The 19,942-nt window shown below is 44.1% G+C and overlaps 1 protein-coding gene across 1 annotated transcript in view; it reads right to left on the reverse strand.

The window, feature by feature from the left end:
• The window catches only part of TRIM63 (tripartite motif containing 63), a 41,835-nt gene extending 22,156 nt beyond the window's left edge, over positions 1-19,679 (reverse strand). The window contains exons 1-3 of the mRNA XM_069223992.1: positions 19,311-19,679; positions 10,796-10,962; positions 3,614-3,782 (exon numbers count right to left, since the gene is read on the reverse strand). Coding sequence (XP_069080093.1) covers positions 3,614-3,782; positions 10,796-10,962; positions 19,311-19,469 — 495 coding nt within the window. The 5' untranslated portion in view covers positions 19,470-19,679. The remainder of the gene's footprint in view (positions 1-3,613; positions 3,783-10,795; positions 10,963-19,310) is intronic.
• Positions 19,680-19,942: the final 263 nt, after the last annotated feature.

The following is a 19,942-nucleotide window of genomic DNA, read 5'->3' on the forward strand; positions in this document are numbered from 1 at the left end:
TCTGACTTAACCTCCTCCTGCTCTCGGTGTCACGAATTATTAATAAACACAGAAGAGCCGAAACAGTCGCTGATCATACCATTTGCCCTTCTCAGACAGCTCACTAACACACTGAATGCACTTGCTGACTTCCTGAGCACACTGACACACCCTCAGCGCCCTTTTGTAATAAACTCATTGGCTGTGACTTGATGGGCCTCTGGGAGCTGGGAGGTAATAGTAGGTGTTAGAAGGGGACCTAGAACTTTCCTGTCGGTACTCTTATTGATGAGACAGAAGTATTTTAGTCAGGTATGGTGAGGTGTCTGTTGGATTTCATCCTGGGTTTTTCAAATGTCCACACTGACAAAAACAAACAGACACACACTCTCGTCTCTGTTTTGAAGGACTTAAAATGTGATACTTTTGAAAAATATTGTATTATAAGTACCCCTGTCAATCCAGACTCACTTCCACTGTCCCTTAGGCCCCTCACATGTCGTGCTTCTCATATAATATATAATGTATGTTTACAAGATATGCAAGTGTGATTGTTGGGAAATCGGAAGTTCTCACCCATCCTCCATTCCCCTAGGTCTTCATGTAGGGAGATGTGTTCTGGTTGCAGTACCCCACCCCTCCCACACACACTTTTTGCCTGGTTTTAGTTGCAACTTTGACTGAAGTGCACTGGTTTCCTGCTAACCAGGTCCCCAGTGCCAGTGTTCTTTCCCTAAAACTAGACACCTGGTCACTTGATCCCCAAATGACCCAGCCCTTCAGCCTCCTATAAGTCCCTAGTAAATGGTACTCCAGGTACCTAGGGCATGAGTACTGAAGGGGGGCCCTCAAACCTGCAACAGAACTTGTGCCTCTCTGAGGGGCCCAGCATCAACCTTATGCAGACTGCCATTGCAGACTGTATGACAAAGTGTTCCCAAAATTGAAAACATGACATAGCACACAACCTGTGTGCCGTGTACCCTCACACTGCATGCAATATATGTAAGTCACCACTGTAGCAGGCCTTACAGACCTAAGGCAGGGTGTATTATATTACATGTGAGGGAATATATGCAAGAGCTATTATGCTATTACTATGCCTTTCTTGATTCCTAGACATAGTAAATGTACAGGGACGCCATATTAAATGCATGTGCTAAGCACTGGTCACTATGAGTTCCCCAGCTACGATGCCTTCTCTGAACCATGGGATGTTTGGTATCAAACATCTCAGAATAATAAACCCTCACCGATTCCAGTGATGGATGCATTAAGAAATGCACATAAAGGGCACCTTAGAGGTGCCCCCTGAAAACCTACCTGCTACTAGTGTGTTTATTGACTGGTCCTGACCAGTTCAGCCACCACAGATGTGTTTCTGGACTCCTGCAGTGAGAGTCAGTGTTCTCAAGGCCCAGAGACAAAAGCCTGCACAGAACAGAGGTGTTACCTCCTCTCCCAGGCGGGTGGTCATTCCAGGACGGGGAGCTTCAAAGGCCTTGCCGCCTTTGTAATGGGACCCAGGTCTCTCCAGATAGTGGAGATGACCAATCCCCCTATCCTGACCCAACTTTTTGGCACCAGGACAGGCAAGAAAATTTGTTAAATAAGGAGGAGTGCCCACTTCATGTCAAGTCCACCCCTAAGGTGGACGAGCTGAAGCGGACACTCCTTTCTAAATTCCTCCATCTTGTTTGGAAGAAATTAGGCCACTAAGGGTTAGGGTTATGCCCACTTCCCAGCGGAAGTGGTCATAAAAAGAGTGTAGTCACCCTGAAGGCGGTCAGCCTATTGGCAACCACCTGACACTCCTTTTAACGTCCATAAATTGAGTATTTGGAGGGCACCCCTGAACGCTAGAACTCAGATTTCTGACGACCTAAGAAGAACTAAATTCTACAGAGTCACATCAGCAGAGAAGACTGCAGACACCAACTGACTTAGACCCAGCCCTACCAGCCGTTCTGCAGCCCTCAACAATCCTGCGCCAAAAGACGACATGTCCTGCAGCCCAGCGACCTCCAGACCTTTGGGAGGACTGCCTGCCTTCGACAAAGATCACGATCTCCCGAGAACAGTGGACCTGTTCGAGAAGAAAACAACTTTAAAAGAAAAGAACTCTGCCCTGAGGAACCGAAGTCCAAGTGGCCCACCATTCCTGTGAAAGTTCCCCAGTGAATCAGAGTCCAAGTCCACCATGGGATGACTCCTGCCGGACTATGCCTCAAAGCCTGCAGCCTCAAATTGAAGACTTCTCCTGACCGCAGCCTGCCGGGGAAGTTGTTCTCAATGCCAAAGGACACTCCTGCACCTGGGGCTTCTGGGGCTTGGGGAGCTGGACCGTTGGTGTCCCTATGTCCGCTAGCATCAGAACTTTCCTAGGCAGCTGTGGGTTTTCTTTGTTCAGTCTTCCTGCAGCCTTTTTTCAAAACTGATTACTTCCATTGACTTGCATTTGGATTCCCCACTCTGTGTTGGCTCTCTGCACCCGGCTGCCCTTGTGTCACTGAGGGTGTAAGTTTGGTACTGCCTTGTGGCCCCCGTGTTTACCTCAACCCCAGGAGATCGACCCCTGACATCACTTTACTCACCTGCGAGCAGCACATCTTTGGTTACCCCCAGTCTCCATTGGTCAACATTGGACGTCCAACTCTGTGTTGGCACTCTGCACCCGGCCTCCCCCTTGCCGCTGAGGGTGTAGGTTTGGTGCTGCCTTGTGGGCCCCCCGTGTGCTTACCACAACCCTGGGAGACTGTCCCCTGACACAGCTTTACTCACCCGTGAGCAGCGCATCTTCGTTCACCCCCAGTCTCCATAGGTTAACATTGAGCACCCAACTCCAAACTCGACCTTTGCACCCGGCTGCCCTTATGCCGCTGTGGGTGCTTTCTTGGTACTGATTTGAACCTTGCCTGGTGTGGAAAAATCCCGAAGATTGGATTTGTAAGTTGTGTACTTACCTGCAATCTTGCAAAACCGCATTCTTGTTTTCCTCCCGTAGGTTAACATTGCTGAACTGAAAAATTGCACTGTTGATTTTTGAAACTTCAAAGTAGTTCTATTTTAAATACTGCTTACCTTGTAATGAAGTTCTTTGGTTCAAAGCATATATAAAAGCAAATGTTATTTTTCTAAATTGGTCTCGGATGTATCCATTGATTATGTGTATCACTTATTGCATCTGTGAGTACAACAAATGCCTAACACAACTCCTTGATAAGCCTAACTGCCCGCCCACACGACCACAAACAGAGCATCAGTCCTATCTACTTTAGCATTTGCAATACCAATTGGGAATCAACTGTAATCTCTGCACAGTGTACTTTTTTATGCACTATATACAGAGGAAGCTTCCTACTCTTCACATTACCCAACAGAAAGCATGTGTACCCAACCATTTAGTACATAATACAGTTTCTTAGGGACGTAAAACACCCCCAAACACCTCCCCAGAGCTACGCCCCTGACTGGGAGACAATTTCTGTGCTACTTCCATTGAGGATCCTGCTCAGCACTGCTCTTACTGAGGACCCTGTTGTACACTACTATTGTACCAGGCTATGTTCTGCACTGCTCTTGTTGTTGGCCGTATTCTGCTTTGCACTTATTGGGTAGGGTTTCTGATGTGCACCTTTTGTCCTTGATATACACTCTGGAGCTGGGCCACCTGACAGTCCTTGTGTGCCCCGAAAACCTTGCACATGGAACATGTGGGAACCTCGCACGTCAGGCAGTAGATGTTGATCTTCTCGTCCTCGTGCTCTTTGCACATGGGATGCTTCCCTTTCTTTAGGGGTCGGCTGTTGAGAAAAGACAATAGAAAATGGTTAAAAGAGTAAACTCTTTTAACACATGTCTGTTTGTCTACATGAAGAGCTGCTATCTACAATATAAAGACCCTACACTCTGGTACCTTAAGGTGAAAGCCAAACATGTGATAACTGGCAAGGAAGGTAAACAGTTAAAGTTTCCAGATTGAGGGCATTATTTTGAGTTTTTCAGATAGTATTCTCCATTATCAACACAGCGGATGCCCTGTCCATCATATTACAAGTACAAGCACCTGTGGACCCATCCCATGGTGTTTAACCATGGAAATGGGTCCACAGGATTCCCTAACGCCTGGTCTGACCCAGGCATTACATAATTGTAAAAAGCAAGCTTTGCACCATTATCTAGCCCCTCCTCCTACCAGTGCGTCGTTTTAGCATGGGGGATAAATATGGGGCTATGGGGATAGCACCATTTTTTAGATGGGAACGCCTACCTTGCATCTCATTGATGCAAGGTAGGTGCACACGTCCAAAAAATGATGCAAACTCCTATATTTTAACGCTAGATATCTCTAACGTCAAAATATAAATATGGAGTTAAGTTTGCATCTAATTTGCGTAAAATAAAATGGCACGAATTCTGCACAACTGAAGTATAAATATGGGCCTTGATGTTAGTATCCAGTGCTAGGGTTTTTTTTTTTTTACTAAAGATGTTGCTGAACTATGTTTTGGCACAAATATAAGGCAATTGGTGTTAGGTTTTACCTCTTTATTACTATAGAAATTGCCAAATAAATATTGACAGCATTTTGGAGACAATTCACTTCACCAGTTAAAAATATGATTATTTTTTTTTCATTTATCAACGTTAACCCAGATTTCTATATTTTCTCACCTTTCCATGGTCCCATCTAGTTAGATGTCCTTTGTCTATTTCCCCAGCTGCTTGTCATTTTTCTTATTTCCAGCTGTAAGTTTGTGCTCAGCCCAACATGGCATGTCAATCAGAAAAGGAAGAAGCCCAAATGTCTTCCAGTCCCATGGCCTTTCTCACAACAAGTTGTCTTTACTGCAATTAGCTATCTACAAGTTGTCTTTCCTGCAATTAGCTATCTTTCTGTCATTCGTTAACAATTTCTGTATACTGCAACACCAAAAGCAGATCTGTCTTATAACACCCACTCAAGTGGGCAGTTTACTGTGACTCAAGAGAATTTTAACTCCTAGGGAGCGTTTGATTCCACTTTGCCAAAATTCAATGCAAAGTGCATGCAACAGTAGTCCCTAATTGAGTAGGAGTTTTTTCTTAATTTGACACATAGGATTGCTTCTGACCATGAAATGTATTAATCAAATAGTGTGCAAGAGATGAAGTTCACAGCCATGAGAACTAGGTTCTCGTTTTCCCTTATTATATATGTTTAATGGTTTAAACTGTAGAATTGTTCTGACTCAATCATTAGCTACACTATGGTAAGACTTGTATTTAAATATATTTGTACATAGATGTTTTGCCTAACCGAATTATTAAATATGTAATGGGCGTTCTATTTCATTGTAAGATGCAATCATCGTGTTGTCCTGAAGACAACTCAGGCTATAAATAACCAATTGGTGTTGAAACATTGACCTACTGATGAATTTGTTGGTTGGGCATTCGAAGCCTGATTCACAAAGTTAGCTTACACTTTTTGAGTAATTTACACTTTTGAGTAAGTTTACTACTTGTGGCTAATCACAGAATCCAAGTGTAAGTTAGTACTAAAACAAGCACTGGCATAGCCAATAGGTTTTGCCTTTCTGTTTTTGCACACAGAACCCTTCTCTTGCACTGCCTTGGGCTGCACTGAATTCCGAAATGGCATGTTGACCGAATTTTTTTTCTCCACTCACAAGACTTTTTAGGGAAGGGGGTATGAGTTCCTCGGTAGAGGGAGGAAGCAGGGGCAGGGAGTTTCTGGTAGCCTTCACTATGACTTCCCAGAGACGTGCAATGAAAAGCAGGAATGTCAGGAAGGCAACAGTAAACCTCTGTTTAATAGGAACCCTATTTTCTTTATCTTCCGGGGTCAATTCTAGTCACCCCTTCCGACATAAGGGGACACGCTGGTGCTTCAGGTTTCAAGTGCAAACTAATGTAACCAAAATTGCAGACATGAAAATAAACAGAGGGCATGAACCCTTTTTGCCACTTTGCGATGGAGGGTATTTGTCGTGTTTAAGTAAGCACCATATGTATTTCACAGAAGACTGCTGTACAGATATACACAAAACATGCATCCTTATGATCACTGCTGGGACAGAAACAATCGGGCTGTAATTTGAAAGGATTTCATTTAGATTTGATTAGGCACCCGCCCTGTGTGTTGTTTATTTTATTTAATGTGCCTACTCAGCAAAATATTGTTTTGAGCTATACTTACTTAACATGGTCAGAAAGCACACTGCACAACAAGAGAGTTTCTACTATCCATGAGCATGGGACCGGGGAGGCTCGGTCGTGCTATCAGAAGAGTTGTTTTTCTCTTCTTTAATTAAAAAGTTTAAGAACAAAGGGATGGGCAAGGGGAAGCATAAGCAGCCAAGCCTCCCTAGTCAGAGAAAATATGAAAATGAAGGCATGCTCAGGAAGAAAAACCAGGTTCAACTTCATCTGCATTTGTTGATCGCTGTGTGCCTCCCGGTGGCTGATAGGGGCTTCGAGTTCCCGCTGCGCCCTGGTGCTGACAGCAAGGACGAGTCTGCAAGCTGCAGTGGCACGGGGAGTGGTGAACAAGGAAGAATGCTGTGCAAACAAACAACAGCAAGAGGGGGGAAAGAGGCTAGGGTGGCGGCAGTGTGCACCTCATGGAGCAGATGTGACAAGGTAAAGTGGTTCTAGGGTGCTTCTGTGTTGTCTGTAACGCACTGTCAAAGGACAGGCATCGGTATCCTTTGCAGAGACATTCAAAAGAAGTAAATACGTGCTTGGAAGTGATCCATGTGACTTGTAGCACCTTCCAAAAAAAGTCAGCCAGACAAACAGGGAGGAAGAAATGGTAGAAGACAGACTACAACCTGCAGAATGCATAAAGGAGTTCCTGTGCAAACTGCAAAGTGAAAGTTATAAAAAGGTAGATGGTCTCTTCAGCTGCGCCGGAGCCGAGATGCGTTTATTTCACTCAAGGTTTATTTCCCTCAAGGTGTCTCCCTTGAGTGGAGTGTGGGCATGAAATGAAAAAAAAAGTACCTCTTCAGCACAACGCTTGTGGAAGGACACTTGTTTCCAGCCACTCACGGCCAACCGGAAAGGATACTTGGTCCTAACTCCAAGGAACAGATGAAGCCCAGGAAGCCGAGGAAAGAAGTGAGGAAGTGCAACCAGATGATGTAGGAGACTGCTGCTGACCAATGAGAAGCAAGAAATGGAGAATGACCAGAGAAGCCTACCAATGGAAAGTAATGGGAAGGCTGTGGGAGTGATGTGAGCCCATTTTAAGATTTTTGTTTCTTAAAACAAAATATTTCACCACAGCATAAGCGCTGTGTAGGCAAAACCTAAAAACCATAGTGAGGGCCTGATTTAGAGTTTGGCAGAGGGGGTTACCCCATCACAAATGTGACAGATATCCCGTCCGCCATATTACATTGCCATGATAGCTCATGGAGATTGTAATACAACAGACGGGCTATCCGTCATGTATGTGACATAGTAACTCATCCGCCAAACTCTAACTCAGGCCCTCAATTAGCTAATCGCTAGTATTGCAACACGTCCCGAATGAAAATAGTTGAACTAAGGAAGTAAAATAAATCCCCATAGGAAATAATGTTAAATTATAATAACTTATGTGAAGTCATTCGGAATATGAATAGTTATAATTCAATATTAAAAAATGCAGATTTATTATTTAATTATAAAATATTTGAATACCCTATTTTGAATTATAAAATGAATGTAAAAATTATCATTGTTATTAAATATAACTAAATGAATGTTCATTAATTGTATGCTATGCTTCTAATACTTATTAATGCATGTTTTCTTTCTTTTTAATTTAAACTTTGAAAAAATATGTTTATTTAATTTGGTACATTTCCATTAATTAAAGATGTAACTTGTTAATTCATTTTGAAATAAATCTTTCGTTAATGGAAATATATGAAAGTAAATTAAAAATATTTTCTAAAGTTTAAATTAAAAAATAAATGCCTATCTAAACACATTTTATTATGCAATAATAATTATGAATTTCCTAAACCCATTATTTACTATGCAAGGGTGTTGCAGTACCAGTGGTTGGCCATGTGTGTTGCTGGACTTAGTACTATTATTTTTTTCTTTTTCAGTATTAGCTTACACTCCGATTTTGTAAATAATCAAAAGTAATAAACTTACTCGAAAGTGTAAATTACTCTAAGTTATCTTGGTGAAAAAGGCCTTGAATTTCCAAGCTCTCAATATATGATCTGCATAGCAGAACCAAGCACTGTTGTCACTGTACTGAACGGAATTGTAAAAACAGCCAACATTTTATTTGCTTTTCATAATTCAGCTGTGCTTGTTTACATTTATGTCACTAATAACTAGCACCATGCCATCAAATGGAGCACCTAAATGTTCTTCTAGTGTTCACTGATGAGAATAAAACTGGAACAAATTTTGTTTAAATTCACTTTTCTTGTTATTTTTGGGATTTATTCAGTTGTGTAACTGTTTTAAGCTCACTAACCACACGTCAATAAATATCTATATTTCACCATTCTACCATGCACTGCTTGCACCCTTTTTATATTTCATCACTTATAGTATCTGAAATCTGAAATCATAGCATTTATAACAACAATTATGACCCCTCAAATCCCATCATTTCTGAGAAAATAGTGTATGGTAGAGTGGGAAGTTATAGTTATTGTGTGGTTAGCGACCTTAAAACAGTGTGTATGGAACAGTGCTAGTTATAGCACTGTGAAGGTGGTCCATAAATTGTACACTTAAGGTACAACTGTAACTTTAGAAACTCTAATGATTGCATATTCTTTAGCCTCATGAAGTCAAGCTAACTATGATTTTGCAATATGAATGGTTATCTCACATATACTCGCCCAAATACCTCTTTCAGGTGTTTTGCACATTGCCCTGGCAATACATATAACAAGATGACCATCTCCACTCCTGGTGGCTCTTTGTGCATGTACCATGTTAAAAGTAAAAAAGAAATGCAAAAAATAAAAAAGTTAGGAAGAAAAACTATATATTCACATATTGATTAGTAATCATGAAAATCAATCAAAGATTGCAAAAACTGTATTTTTTAATGTTTAACTCGGAAGGTTAGAGTTATTGATAGCAGTCCTGGTAAGGTTAGAGTCAAGGTTGTTTTAAGGGTTAGGTCAAAGGTCGTGGTTGGGGAGTCGGGCTTCTGGTTGAATCTCTGTCTAGTCTAAGGACAGCATTCTGGTTGCTAGGGTAGAGTTTGAGTTCGCAGGTACTTTCTTCATTCTGGAATTTGTTGTAATGGCTTCGTTTAATCTAAAATGTGTTATGATGGATTCTTTATAATGTTCAGCGCAGTGTAAAATGTTTTATTGTCATCATGGATTACTTCTTTTCACTGAAGGCATCGTTTTGCATTCTTCTGCATCACATAGATCCGTGTTCAGAGGACTGCCATTCCATGCATCCACCTGATCACCCCCTTTGCACATATTTTTCTGTGTACATTGTCCTTGCAATGTATACCGCTGCCTGACCTTTTCCTGGATATTAGGCACGTATGCGTGCAGTACTCTGGTGCGTTGATTAACAGACAGCAAACTTCTGCATATTCAGGCCCATATTTATACTTTTTGACGCTAAACTGCGCTAACGCAGTTTAGCGTCAAAAAGTTTTGCGCCGTCTAACGCCATTCTGAAGCGCCATGCGGGCGCCGTATTTATGGAATGGCGTTAGACGGCGCAATCAGACCGGCGCTGCCTGGTTTGCGTGGGAAAAAAACACGTAGACCAGACAGCGCCGGCGTAGGGGGAAAATGGCGTATGGGCGTCTTAAAATGGGGCAAGTCAGGTTACGTCGAAAAAATCGTCTTAACCCGACTTGCGCCATTTATTTTCGACGCCCATCCCCCATCAACATGACTCCTATCATTGTAAAGATAGGAGTCATGCCCCCTTGCCCAATGGCCATGCCCAGGGGACTTCTGTCCCCTGGGCATGGTCATTGGGCATAGTGGCATGTAGGGGGGCACAAATCAGGCCCCCCTATGCCAAAAAAAATTATTAAAAAAAATACTTACCTGAACTTACCTGAATGTCCCTGGGGTGGGTCCCTCCAGCCTTGGGTGTCCTCCTGGGGTGGGCAAGGGTGGCAGGGGGGGTCCCTGGGGGCAGGGGAGGGCACTGTGGGCTCATTTTGAGCCCACTTGTCCCTTAACGCCATGCCTGACCCAGGCGTTAAAAAGCGGCGCAAATGCGCCGTTTTTAGCCACGCCCACTCCCGGGCGTCTCTTTTGCCCGGGAGTATAAATACCACGTAAAGGCCTGGGAGTCATTTTTTAGACGGGAACGCCTCCCTTGCATATCATTAACGCAAGGAAGGGGTTCACGCTAAAAAATGACGCACATTCCGGGAACTTTGGCGCTATTCGCCTCTAACGCCATAGTATAAATATGGCGTTAGTTTGCGTTAGTTTAGCGTCGAATTTGCGTCGAAAAAAACGACGCAAATTCGGCGCAAACGGAGTATAAATACGGCCCTGAGTTCTGTTTAGAGCACATTGCCCCGAGTACCACAATCGGCGCGCGCAGCGCTTGCACTCTTGACAACTTAATGCACAACACCCAAACGTAGCACACATGACAATGACCACAACCAAACGTAGCACACATTAAAAAAGACCACCTCCTGCCCTCCCGACAGCTCCGTGCGCTACAGCTGAAGTGTGTTTATGGGTATGGTCGCCTGTGCACTTCACCGAGCGTGCAGTGTGGGTGCACGCATGCGCCTTGCCCTTAGGTTAAACAGTGCACACGTGTACAGCGCCCACACTCTTCCTACCTGTGGCAGTCCTGTTTGTAGATGTCGATGATATTCTCCACCAGGAGGTTCCTCTGCAGGCCGTATACCCCATGTCGGTCAAGTATAACTTCGTGACGACAGGACGGACACCGAAAACGACCCCCTGACACGGAACTGGTGCGCGTCGACCAGTATGGGTTCCCCGCCTAGACAAAAAAACACAAACCCGGTGTGAATGTACAGGCCTCAGTGGACAACCAATTAGATGTCCTAGCAGCTTCGATTAAAACATTTCCCTTTGTACAGCGGGCGCCCAGGGAACTCCAGGGCCATCGGAAAATACAAACACGTACAGAAGCAATAAATGTTGTCAACTATTAATGAACAGCACACCCAAAAACTCCAATAGCGCAGACAGCGAGTGCACTGCAAATAAATTGTATCGCATCACCTCTGAAACAGCACAAGGGTGTGGTTTAATATCTTATTCCAAATCAAAGCTTTGCTAAAGTCATATTTTGGGAGACGGTCACAGATGGCCTCTCACACTAGGGCGCACGGTCGGTGAAGCATTCTTATTGACGCTCGCTGTGGTACCTGGGAAGGAAATGAATCTGTGCTCGCCCTTCTTTTGTTAATGAGCAGTTCAGTGTGGAGATGTCTGTGCTGTGTGTGAATATTCGATCAAGGTCATCGAAGAGAAATTCGAAGATATGATATAGGGCTGGACTGAGCAAGAAGGTCCGATGCAGAAAAAAACACTTCTCTCACCTCAGTTTGTAACAAGCATTTGCAATGCAATGGGTCTCGCATTTGCGTTGTAAACTCCTAACCGGACTTTTCTTGCCACTTAAATTGAAAATAAAAAGTAAAGCAGTTTCACATAGGCGAGCCGATTCACAGCCCCACCGCTGCCATGAGCATCAGCGTGAAGAGACACACAAAAGGAAAAAGAAGTTCACTGGCAGTCAAACATATGGGCAAAAGTTTAATTAGCCATGTAACAGGGGCGATAGCCAAGGCGGTAACTAAACCACCCCAAGGAGGCACAAACGTAAAGCATTTACTAACAAAAATAATGGATTTTGAAGGGCAAGCCCACGAACGAGTGATAGTGATGGGCGTGAGGTGGGTGTTGTTAAAAACCCAGACACATACCAACAGGTGTGCGCTGCTATACTGGACTAAAAAAAGCAGTGCTTAATTTGAGCCAGTGGGTTCCAGCAGGACTCATTTTTATGGAACTGGCACTTATTTTTCAACATACATGTAAACCAAAGCAAGGGAGAGAAAAACACAAATGTGTGAGAGAAGGGGGAAATGAAAGATGGAAAAACAGTGACAAAAGGAGAAAGCAAAGATGAAAAAATCCAATCAGCAATACTAAGATAAAGAGGTAGGGAGTGTCTGGTAGTGGATTAAAGAGGCATGAATGAGATCGAGTTAAGACTAAGCAACCTTGGTATTAGGTACAGCAGGGGTACTTGCAAACATTTTCCCAGGTGCCACAAAGTTTGGTTTGTGATGTGACCAGGGGCCGCATTGATGCTAGGTGGGGGACGAAGGGTGCAGTATGGTGGGTGAACTGCATAATGTGAAACCAGAAAACCTGGTATGAATCCTGGCTTCCCCACTTTAGCAAAATGTGTGATCCTAAACAATTCTTTTATTTCACTTTCCCTCCTTTACCTTCATTAGTGCATATAAGAGAACCTCAAAATACTTGACTTCAGGATGTGTGCTGTGCAGAACCTCCTCCTGTATTTAATTTAATGAACTATCCTGTTCATGTGTAATAAGAACCCAGGCCACCCAAAGAGTTCCCATAACAACTGGCTTGCCTCTTAATTCACTATTGGCATTGTTTTCAGGGTGGGTGGGGGGCAGGAGGGGGGAAACAACTGTATGCTAATGAAATACAGTTTTGATTTTTGAAGAGACCTTACTATATTTATACAATTTAGCTGTAGTATGTCTTTTAAAATTGAGGCTTTCCTAAAGGTTCAGGACATCCTATTTACTTCTTTTTTTGCCTCCAATTATCGTTTAAATAAAGGATTTCACTTAATTTAACATATTTTTAATCATTGTGCAACGTTGAGTAAACAGCAGCCCAGTCCTCCTGTTAAGCAGGGGGCCGCATGTAGAGGTCAGGAGGGCCGCATGCTGCCCCCGGGCCGAACTTTGAGTATCACTGTGGTACAGCAACCTTCAATAGCGCCAACTGCGAGCCTCTTTGGACCTTGCACTTATTCTTTTAAAAGATAAGCACTGCAATAAATATCTAAGCTCTAATATAGACATGTACTTGTATGGACTGCACAATATTGACTACCAACATATCATCACAGAGTTAATAATAGTAAATCTGCACTTCCTTACTTATGCTTACTTTAGTGATATGCTGGGTGATGATATTGTGAAGTGCATATATGTGTGCAGGTCTGACAATATTATCACATACAACCAATCAATAAAAAACAACCAAATACACAAAATAAGTGAGCAAGCCCCTCTCAAAGTCCTCACAGTCTATGATCATACGAAACAGATCACAATTCTGGGGCATCCCTGCCATTGGCCTGATTAATAACAACTCAACTCTTAACGATTTCACAACTTTGTTAAATCCAATTGATAACCCTTTTAATTGTACATTGTTTAACAAAGACCCAAATACTAATTAACAAAGTATCTTCCGACACCTGCATAAGGTTTGCTTCATTTAGCGTTGAATGAACAGATATGAATGAATTTAAATAAATTCAATTTTTGACTTAATGCAACTGAAGATTGACTAGTGCCCACCACGACCCCTCCGTGCTAATACAAAATCAGTCCATTTCAAAACAAAACAAAAGTCATCCTCTAAGCAATTCAATAAGTTCAGACATATTAATTCAGTAACAGTTAATTCTGGACTCAATCTTTGTGAGTGCTGTACAACATCCAACCACGAGCTCTTTATGCAGCACTCAAAAATCCTCTAAGCGAAAGACCATGTCATGGATAAGGTCAGATCCTGTCTACAGGTTTTCTAATGGGTTCAGACCCAGCATCTACACTCGGGAGAGAAACAAGGCAGCTCTAGACTCCATTGAAAGTCACTGAGAGCAGTATTCCAGGAAGGATCCCTATGATACCTCAACTTGGCACCAAAACCATTTTAGGCCTGATGTGCAAAGATACTTTGAGGTCGCAAATCCCACAATTCACAAAACCAGAGATTGCGAATGCAAAACACCTTTGTACTATTTACATAAGTCTTTTTACAAGTCAAAAAAGTGTTACCGACTTTTTGTGGCTTTGTCTGAATCTCAAAGAGCAACAGGCATGAAAGGGGTGTATCCCTCTTATTTGTAACTCGCGTTGGAAAGAAATATATCCATGGTCTGTAACTACATTAGTGGTCACAAACTGTTGATCAGGTACCGTCACCTCATAGGGATGTGGGATCTGATTTGTAAATGAGAAGTGGTCCCAATGAACCATCTTCCTCTTTGGGAATCGTGATGGCCTCGGAGGGAGCAGGCAGTACTCCACAGGACCAGTACCTGCTTTCCAAATGTCTTATCAAATAGGGAGTTTCTCTTTTTTTAAAGCATCACTGGTGCTTTTAATGGGCTGGGCTACTTTTCATAAAAAAATGTTTCCAGTTTGGGAATGCAAATACAAAGATGGAGGTGTGCTGTCCCTTGCAGGCCCGCATCCCTGCATTTGCAGACATTCACAGAGGGTCACACATTGCGACTTGATCATTTATATTCATTGGTCAAGTCATTTTGTGACCCCACCCCCCATTTGAATGTACAATTTGTGATGTGTCCTATTAGTACATAGGATGCATAACAATTTACATTCCCATTCACACAATGGCTGGGGTGCATAGTGCACATTTCTAGTTTGAGATCGGCAGTAGTACATCAGAATCAGGACCTATGCCTCTTCTAAGCTCTAAAATACTTCAAACTGCAGTGGTAGTTGCTGACTTTAACCTCAGATGAGGGGCCCTTATTCCCACCTACAGCTGGAGATGATGGCCTCTTGTTTCTTTTTGAGGCTCACGGTACTCCCTTCACTCTAAGCTTCACCACAGCAACCCCTTCAGAGAGATACTGCAGCACCCCTTCAAAACTGTGGGACTAATGTTGAGCCGGATGGTAATATAAATTCTTCTTATATCTGGCGGAATGCTAAAATCTGAGGAGAATCCACTGATGAAATTTAGTCTGTCATACTGATCCTATTGTGGAGATAACTACACTTGTGAATTATACTACAATTTTAGGGATTCCTTTGGAAATTAGAGGATTTTCAATTAACACCCACCTAACAATCTACTGTTTTTATTGTTGTTTTGTTATTTTTGATGTTTATCCAAATCTACTATTTTCACAGGATACCCGATGCTAGCTTTAATCAGAGCTGGGGCCATATGTGATTCCTGTGAGGGGTTCTGGCTTGTCTACTTGTCAGAGCCCCTCACAGATCACCTCCTACAACCCGTTAAACCCTCATTCCTATCTTCACTTGTTACTGAACCTCCACTGTCTCCGTCAAAGGATACAATACTTCAGTTGTCTCCAATGGGGTTGATTCAATCTCTCCTCTCAGTTGAAACCATCCGGTCTCTTCTCAAGGACACAATACTCCAACATCCAGACAAAGACTCCAATTCCAAGTATTACTAAACCACCACTCGCTCCACTTTTCTGAAAATAGTCCTACCAACAGATATGTTATGATATACATCCTGTTTTCCCAGATGTTTGACAAGACTTTCCTCTGTCTCTCCAGAAGTTGAGATATTTGTTTTCCTCCTGCAGCTTCCTCTGGAATGGTTGATATCACCCCGGGTTGTGAGATATTTGTTTTCCTAAATTGCTGATGTCTCCCCAGGTGTTGACATATTTGTTTTCCTCCCACGCCTTTCTCTAGAATAGTTAATGCCTCACCAGGTATTAAGATATGTGTTTTCCTCCCACACCTTTCTCTGGATTGGTTGATATTTCCACAGGTGTTAAGATGCCTATTTTCATCAATGGCTGATATCTCCAAAGATGTTGGGATATTTGTTTTCCTCCCATGCATTTCTCTGGATTGGTTAAAGTCTCTCCAGGTGTTAAGATATTTGCTTTCCTCCCACCTCTTTTTCTAACATGGTTGATGTCTCCACAGGTGTTGAGATATGTATTTTCCTCAATGGCTCATGTCTCCCCATGCTTTGATATACTCATTTTCCTTTTACAACTTTCTTTGAATGGTTGATGTTTCCCTAAGTTTTGAGGTACTCGTTTTCCTCAATGCTGATGTCTCCACAGATGATGAGATATCTGTTTTCCTCCAGTTTTCTCTTGAATGGTTGTCATCTGCCCAGATGTTCGGATACTTAATTTCCTCAGTGGTTGATATCTACCCAGGTGTTGGAATATTTGTTTCCTTCCCACCTATTTCTCTCGAATTATTGATGCATCTCCTAGTACTAAGATGTTTGTTTTCCTCTGGCACCATTCTCAGAAATGGATGATAACTTCACAGGTGTTGAGATATTCATTTTCCTCCATTAGGGATGTCTCACCAGGCACTGATTTGCTTGTTTTCCTCCCAACATCGTTCTCTTGTATGACTGCTGTCTCTGCTGGTTTTTAGATATTTATTTTCAACCCATGCCTTTCTCTGGAATGGTTGATGTCTTACCAGTTATTAAGAAATGTGTTTTTCTACTACACTTTTCTCTGGAATGGTTAATGCCTCCCCAGGTGTTTAGATGTGTGTTTTCCTCTCATGCCCTTCTCTTTAATGGGTGCTGTATCCAAAGATTTTAAGATATTTGTTTTCCTACCATGCCTTTCTCTGGAATGGTTGATGTCTCCCTAGGTTATGAAATATTTTTTCCTTGATGCCTCATGTCTCCACAAGCGTTGAGATATTTGTTTTCCTCTCACACCTTTCCCCGGAATGATTTCTGTCTTCCTAGATGTTAAGATCTTTATTTTCCTCTCATGCCTTTCTCTTGAATGGTTGTCATCTGGCCAGATATTCAGATATTTAATTTCTTCAATGGTTGATATCTTACCAGATGCTGAAATATGTGTTTTCTTCCGGCACCTTTCTGTAGGATGGTTGATGTCTTGACATGTGCTGAGGCATTTAATTTCCTCAATGGCTCCTGTCTCCCCAGGTGTTGAAATATTTGTTTTCCTCACACATCTTTCTCTGGAATGGCTGCTGCCTCTGCTGGTTTTTAGATATTTGTTTTTCTCCCACGCCTTTCTCTGGAATGGATGTTGTCTCCACAAGTGCTGACATATTTTACTTCAATGGCTGATGTCTCCCCAGGTGCTGAAATGTTTTTTTCCTCACACACCTTTCTCTTGAATGGCTGATGTCTCCCCAGGTGTGATAAGAATTTCAGACCCTGATGTAGTTCTGTCATTCCAGAGGCAGAGATATTTGAGACGTTCTTTGGGCTCTCCAGATCGTGAGTTCCCTGTTCTCTCCACTGGTAAAATCTCCCCCATATTTTAGACATCAACCTTTAGGTCCTCGGACCTTGGTAACCAAAGAGCACATGACTTTGGCATGTCCTTCTCCTGGGCTTCTATCTTTGAATACTCTTAGAAAGTACAGAGGGATGCACCGAGCCATAAGTAACCCAGACTACAAGGCAGCAAGTTTGGCACCCAACCTTGCACACCACAGTCAGGCGAATTATGATAACAACAATGACTAAAAATACTCCAGCATCAGCTGACTGAGGGGAATATCCAGGCTCTGGCCCAGAGACAAAGATGTGCTTCCAACCTGTTTAGCAGGAGCACAAGTTATTGGTGCCCCGGACCGCCATTGTAGTCAGAAGCATGGGCAGTAGAGCAGTGTGCTCAGTGGTGCTTAAAATAAGTGTATGGAGCGAAGGTTTTACGTAAAAGCCCACGGCTTGTGCTGCTGAATGCTGGTTTTACAGAATACCAAGGCTGTCTATTCTTGATTCCACCTCATGCTCTTTCTTCCACCATCGCCCACCTCCTGCCTATTTATCTCACTCTTGAGGCTTCTTTTTCATCCACACATTCTCTCTGCCACTGTTTTCCTAGCATGCTCTTCCTGCTTCTTTCCCTCCTTAGTGGCTTTCTCTTGCTGTGGTCCAAAGTGCGATGATGAAAAATAAGTCGTGGCCCATCTGTCACAACTCCTGGCACAAATTAAGCACTGTGACCTTTACCCTTGGTCAGGGAGTGCTGGCAATAAAGGGACAGGGTGAGGCTTTGGGAAGGAGAGTGGCAGCAGAGAAGGGGTAGTGCTGCCCTGGTTGGAGTAAAGGGATTGTGTGTGCTTTGGTCCCTAAACTGCAGGGCTGGAAGGGACAGACTAAAGCCCTGGTGAGGGGAACGCTGCTGGTGAAGGGACAGGCTGAGACTCGTCAAGGAGTGCTGCGCGGGGAAGAGAGGGCGTGTGCTTCGGTTATGAGAGTGTTGGGCAGAGAAGGGACAGGCTGGACTCCCATCGGGGGAGCGCTGGAGGTTAAGGGGCTGCGTGTGCTCTGGTCTCGAGAGTGCTGAGCAGTCTAGGGCAGTGGTACCCAACCTTTTGACTTCTGTGGACCCCCATTATATCATTACTGGAACCCGGGGACCCCCATTGAATCCTTATTGGAATCTGGGGACCCCCCACTAAGTCATTACTGAAGGCTGGGGACCTAAACTGTTAAATAATATTTTATTTTCTAAGCAGTTGCGGACCCCCTGAGGAGGCTTCACGGACCCTCAGGGGTCCCCGGACCACAGGTTGGGAACCACTGGTCTAGGGGCAGCGGGCCTGGAATGAGAAGGCGGGGCGACAAGTACAGAAAAAGACCATGGTTTATGCCGCATAGCTGAGGGACTGGAAGTGACGTGTCAGGCTTAGCTCTGATCGGGAGAGGGCCCCTATTTAAGGGGCAGTGTGTGCCTTGCAAAGCGGACTGCTGGACAAGCACTTTCCATGCAAGGGGCAAGCGGAACCCCGTCCAAAGAATGCTCTGCATTGAAAGGGCAGACAAAAATCCAGGCAAGAGTGTGAACTGGAAGTAGCCCCTGGTCAGGGGCGTGACAGAGTCCCCTGCAGCCCCTGTGGCACAAGAGGGGCTCCAACACATATGGAGCCCCTAAGCCTTCAGTGGTGTAGAGAGCCACCCGGACTCTCCTTTATGGTGCCTCAGGTTCCGCCATCCGGATGGAGGGCGGAACCGAGGTTAGGTAATAAATCAGGGGCTGCGCTGACGCAGTTTCCCTTAAATCCAGAACCAGTGTGCACATGTGGTCTTTTATTCGCCGACACAGCACACTGCATCTCACCACATTACAAGTGGGACCCCATTCAGCCCAAGGCAAATGAATATCTGTGAGATGTGAGAAACTCATAGGCCTCTCTTCACATTCTGCAAGTGGAGGGGGCTCATTTTGCGTTATGCCACTGCCCCTGGCCAGGAAAGTGTGCAAAACTACCGACAATGCCCTAAAGAGAACGTGAACTCCCCGCCCTGCCCGTTCCCTAAGCCCTGTCCGCCGGGACTGACCTGGAACACGTCGTTGGCACATTTCCTGCACAGGTTGTGCTGGCAGGGCAGGATCACCACGGGCTTGTTGAACATCTCAAGGCAGATGGGGCAGATGAGCTGCTTCTCCAGGTTGTCCATGGGGTTAGAGTCCCTTATGATGTCCGTCTGGAAGTCCATCCTGCGGCCCAGGTCCTCCGCGCAGGGTCTCTCTCGAAGGCAAGTGAAGCGCTGCGACTCCCGCTGCTCACTGGCTGTGCACTCTCGGCCTGCTGCCCTGTCTCTGCTTATCCGAATGTCTGCTGGCGCTCTCTGCTTGTCGCCTCCTCGGCTCCTGGTGCTGTTCTGTAAGGTTCCCAGTTTAGCGTCACACTATATCTGCAGATCTTGTTACCGGTCTATATATATACATATGATTTGCCCCAGGGTCACGTGTCTACAGGACGGCTCGCGGATTCCTCCGGCCATGGTGGCCGGGTAAGGATTGGGTTTCCTGCGGCCCGAGAGACACAGCTGGGGTGTCACATGCAACAGTGCGCAATCCTCTGTCACCCGACGGCCGACACCTGTAAACAAGGGGGTACAGGATGTTCAGGACTGCTGGACAACATCCCACCCCTTCCTGGGATCCGTTTGTGCGGGATTACAACAAC

The sequence above is a fragment of the Pleurodeles waltl genome, chromosome 3_1, assembly GCF_031143425.1.
Source record: "Pleurodeles waltl isolate 20211129_DDA chromosome 3_1, aPleWal1.hap1.20221129, whole genome shotgun sequence".
In the NCBI taxonomy this organism is placed as follows: Eukaryota; Metazoa; Chordata; class Amphibia; order Caudata; family Salamandridae; genus Pleurodeles; species Pleurodeles waltl.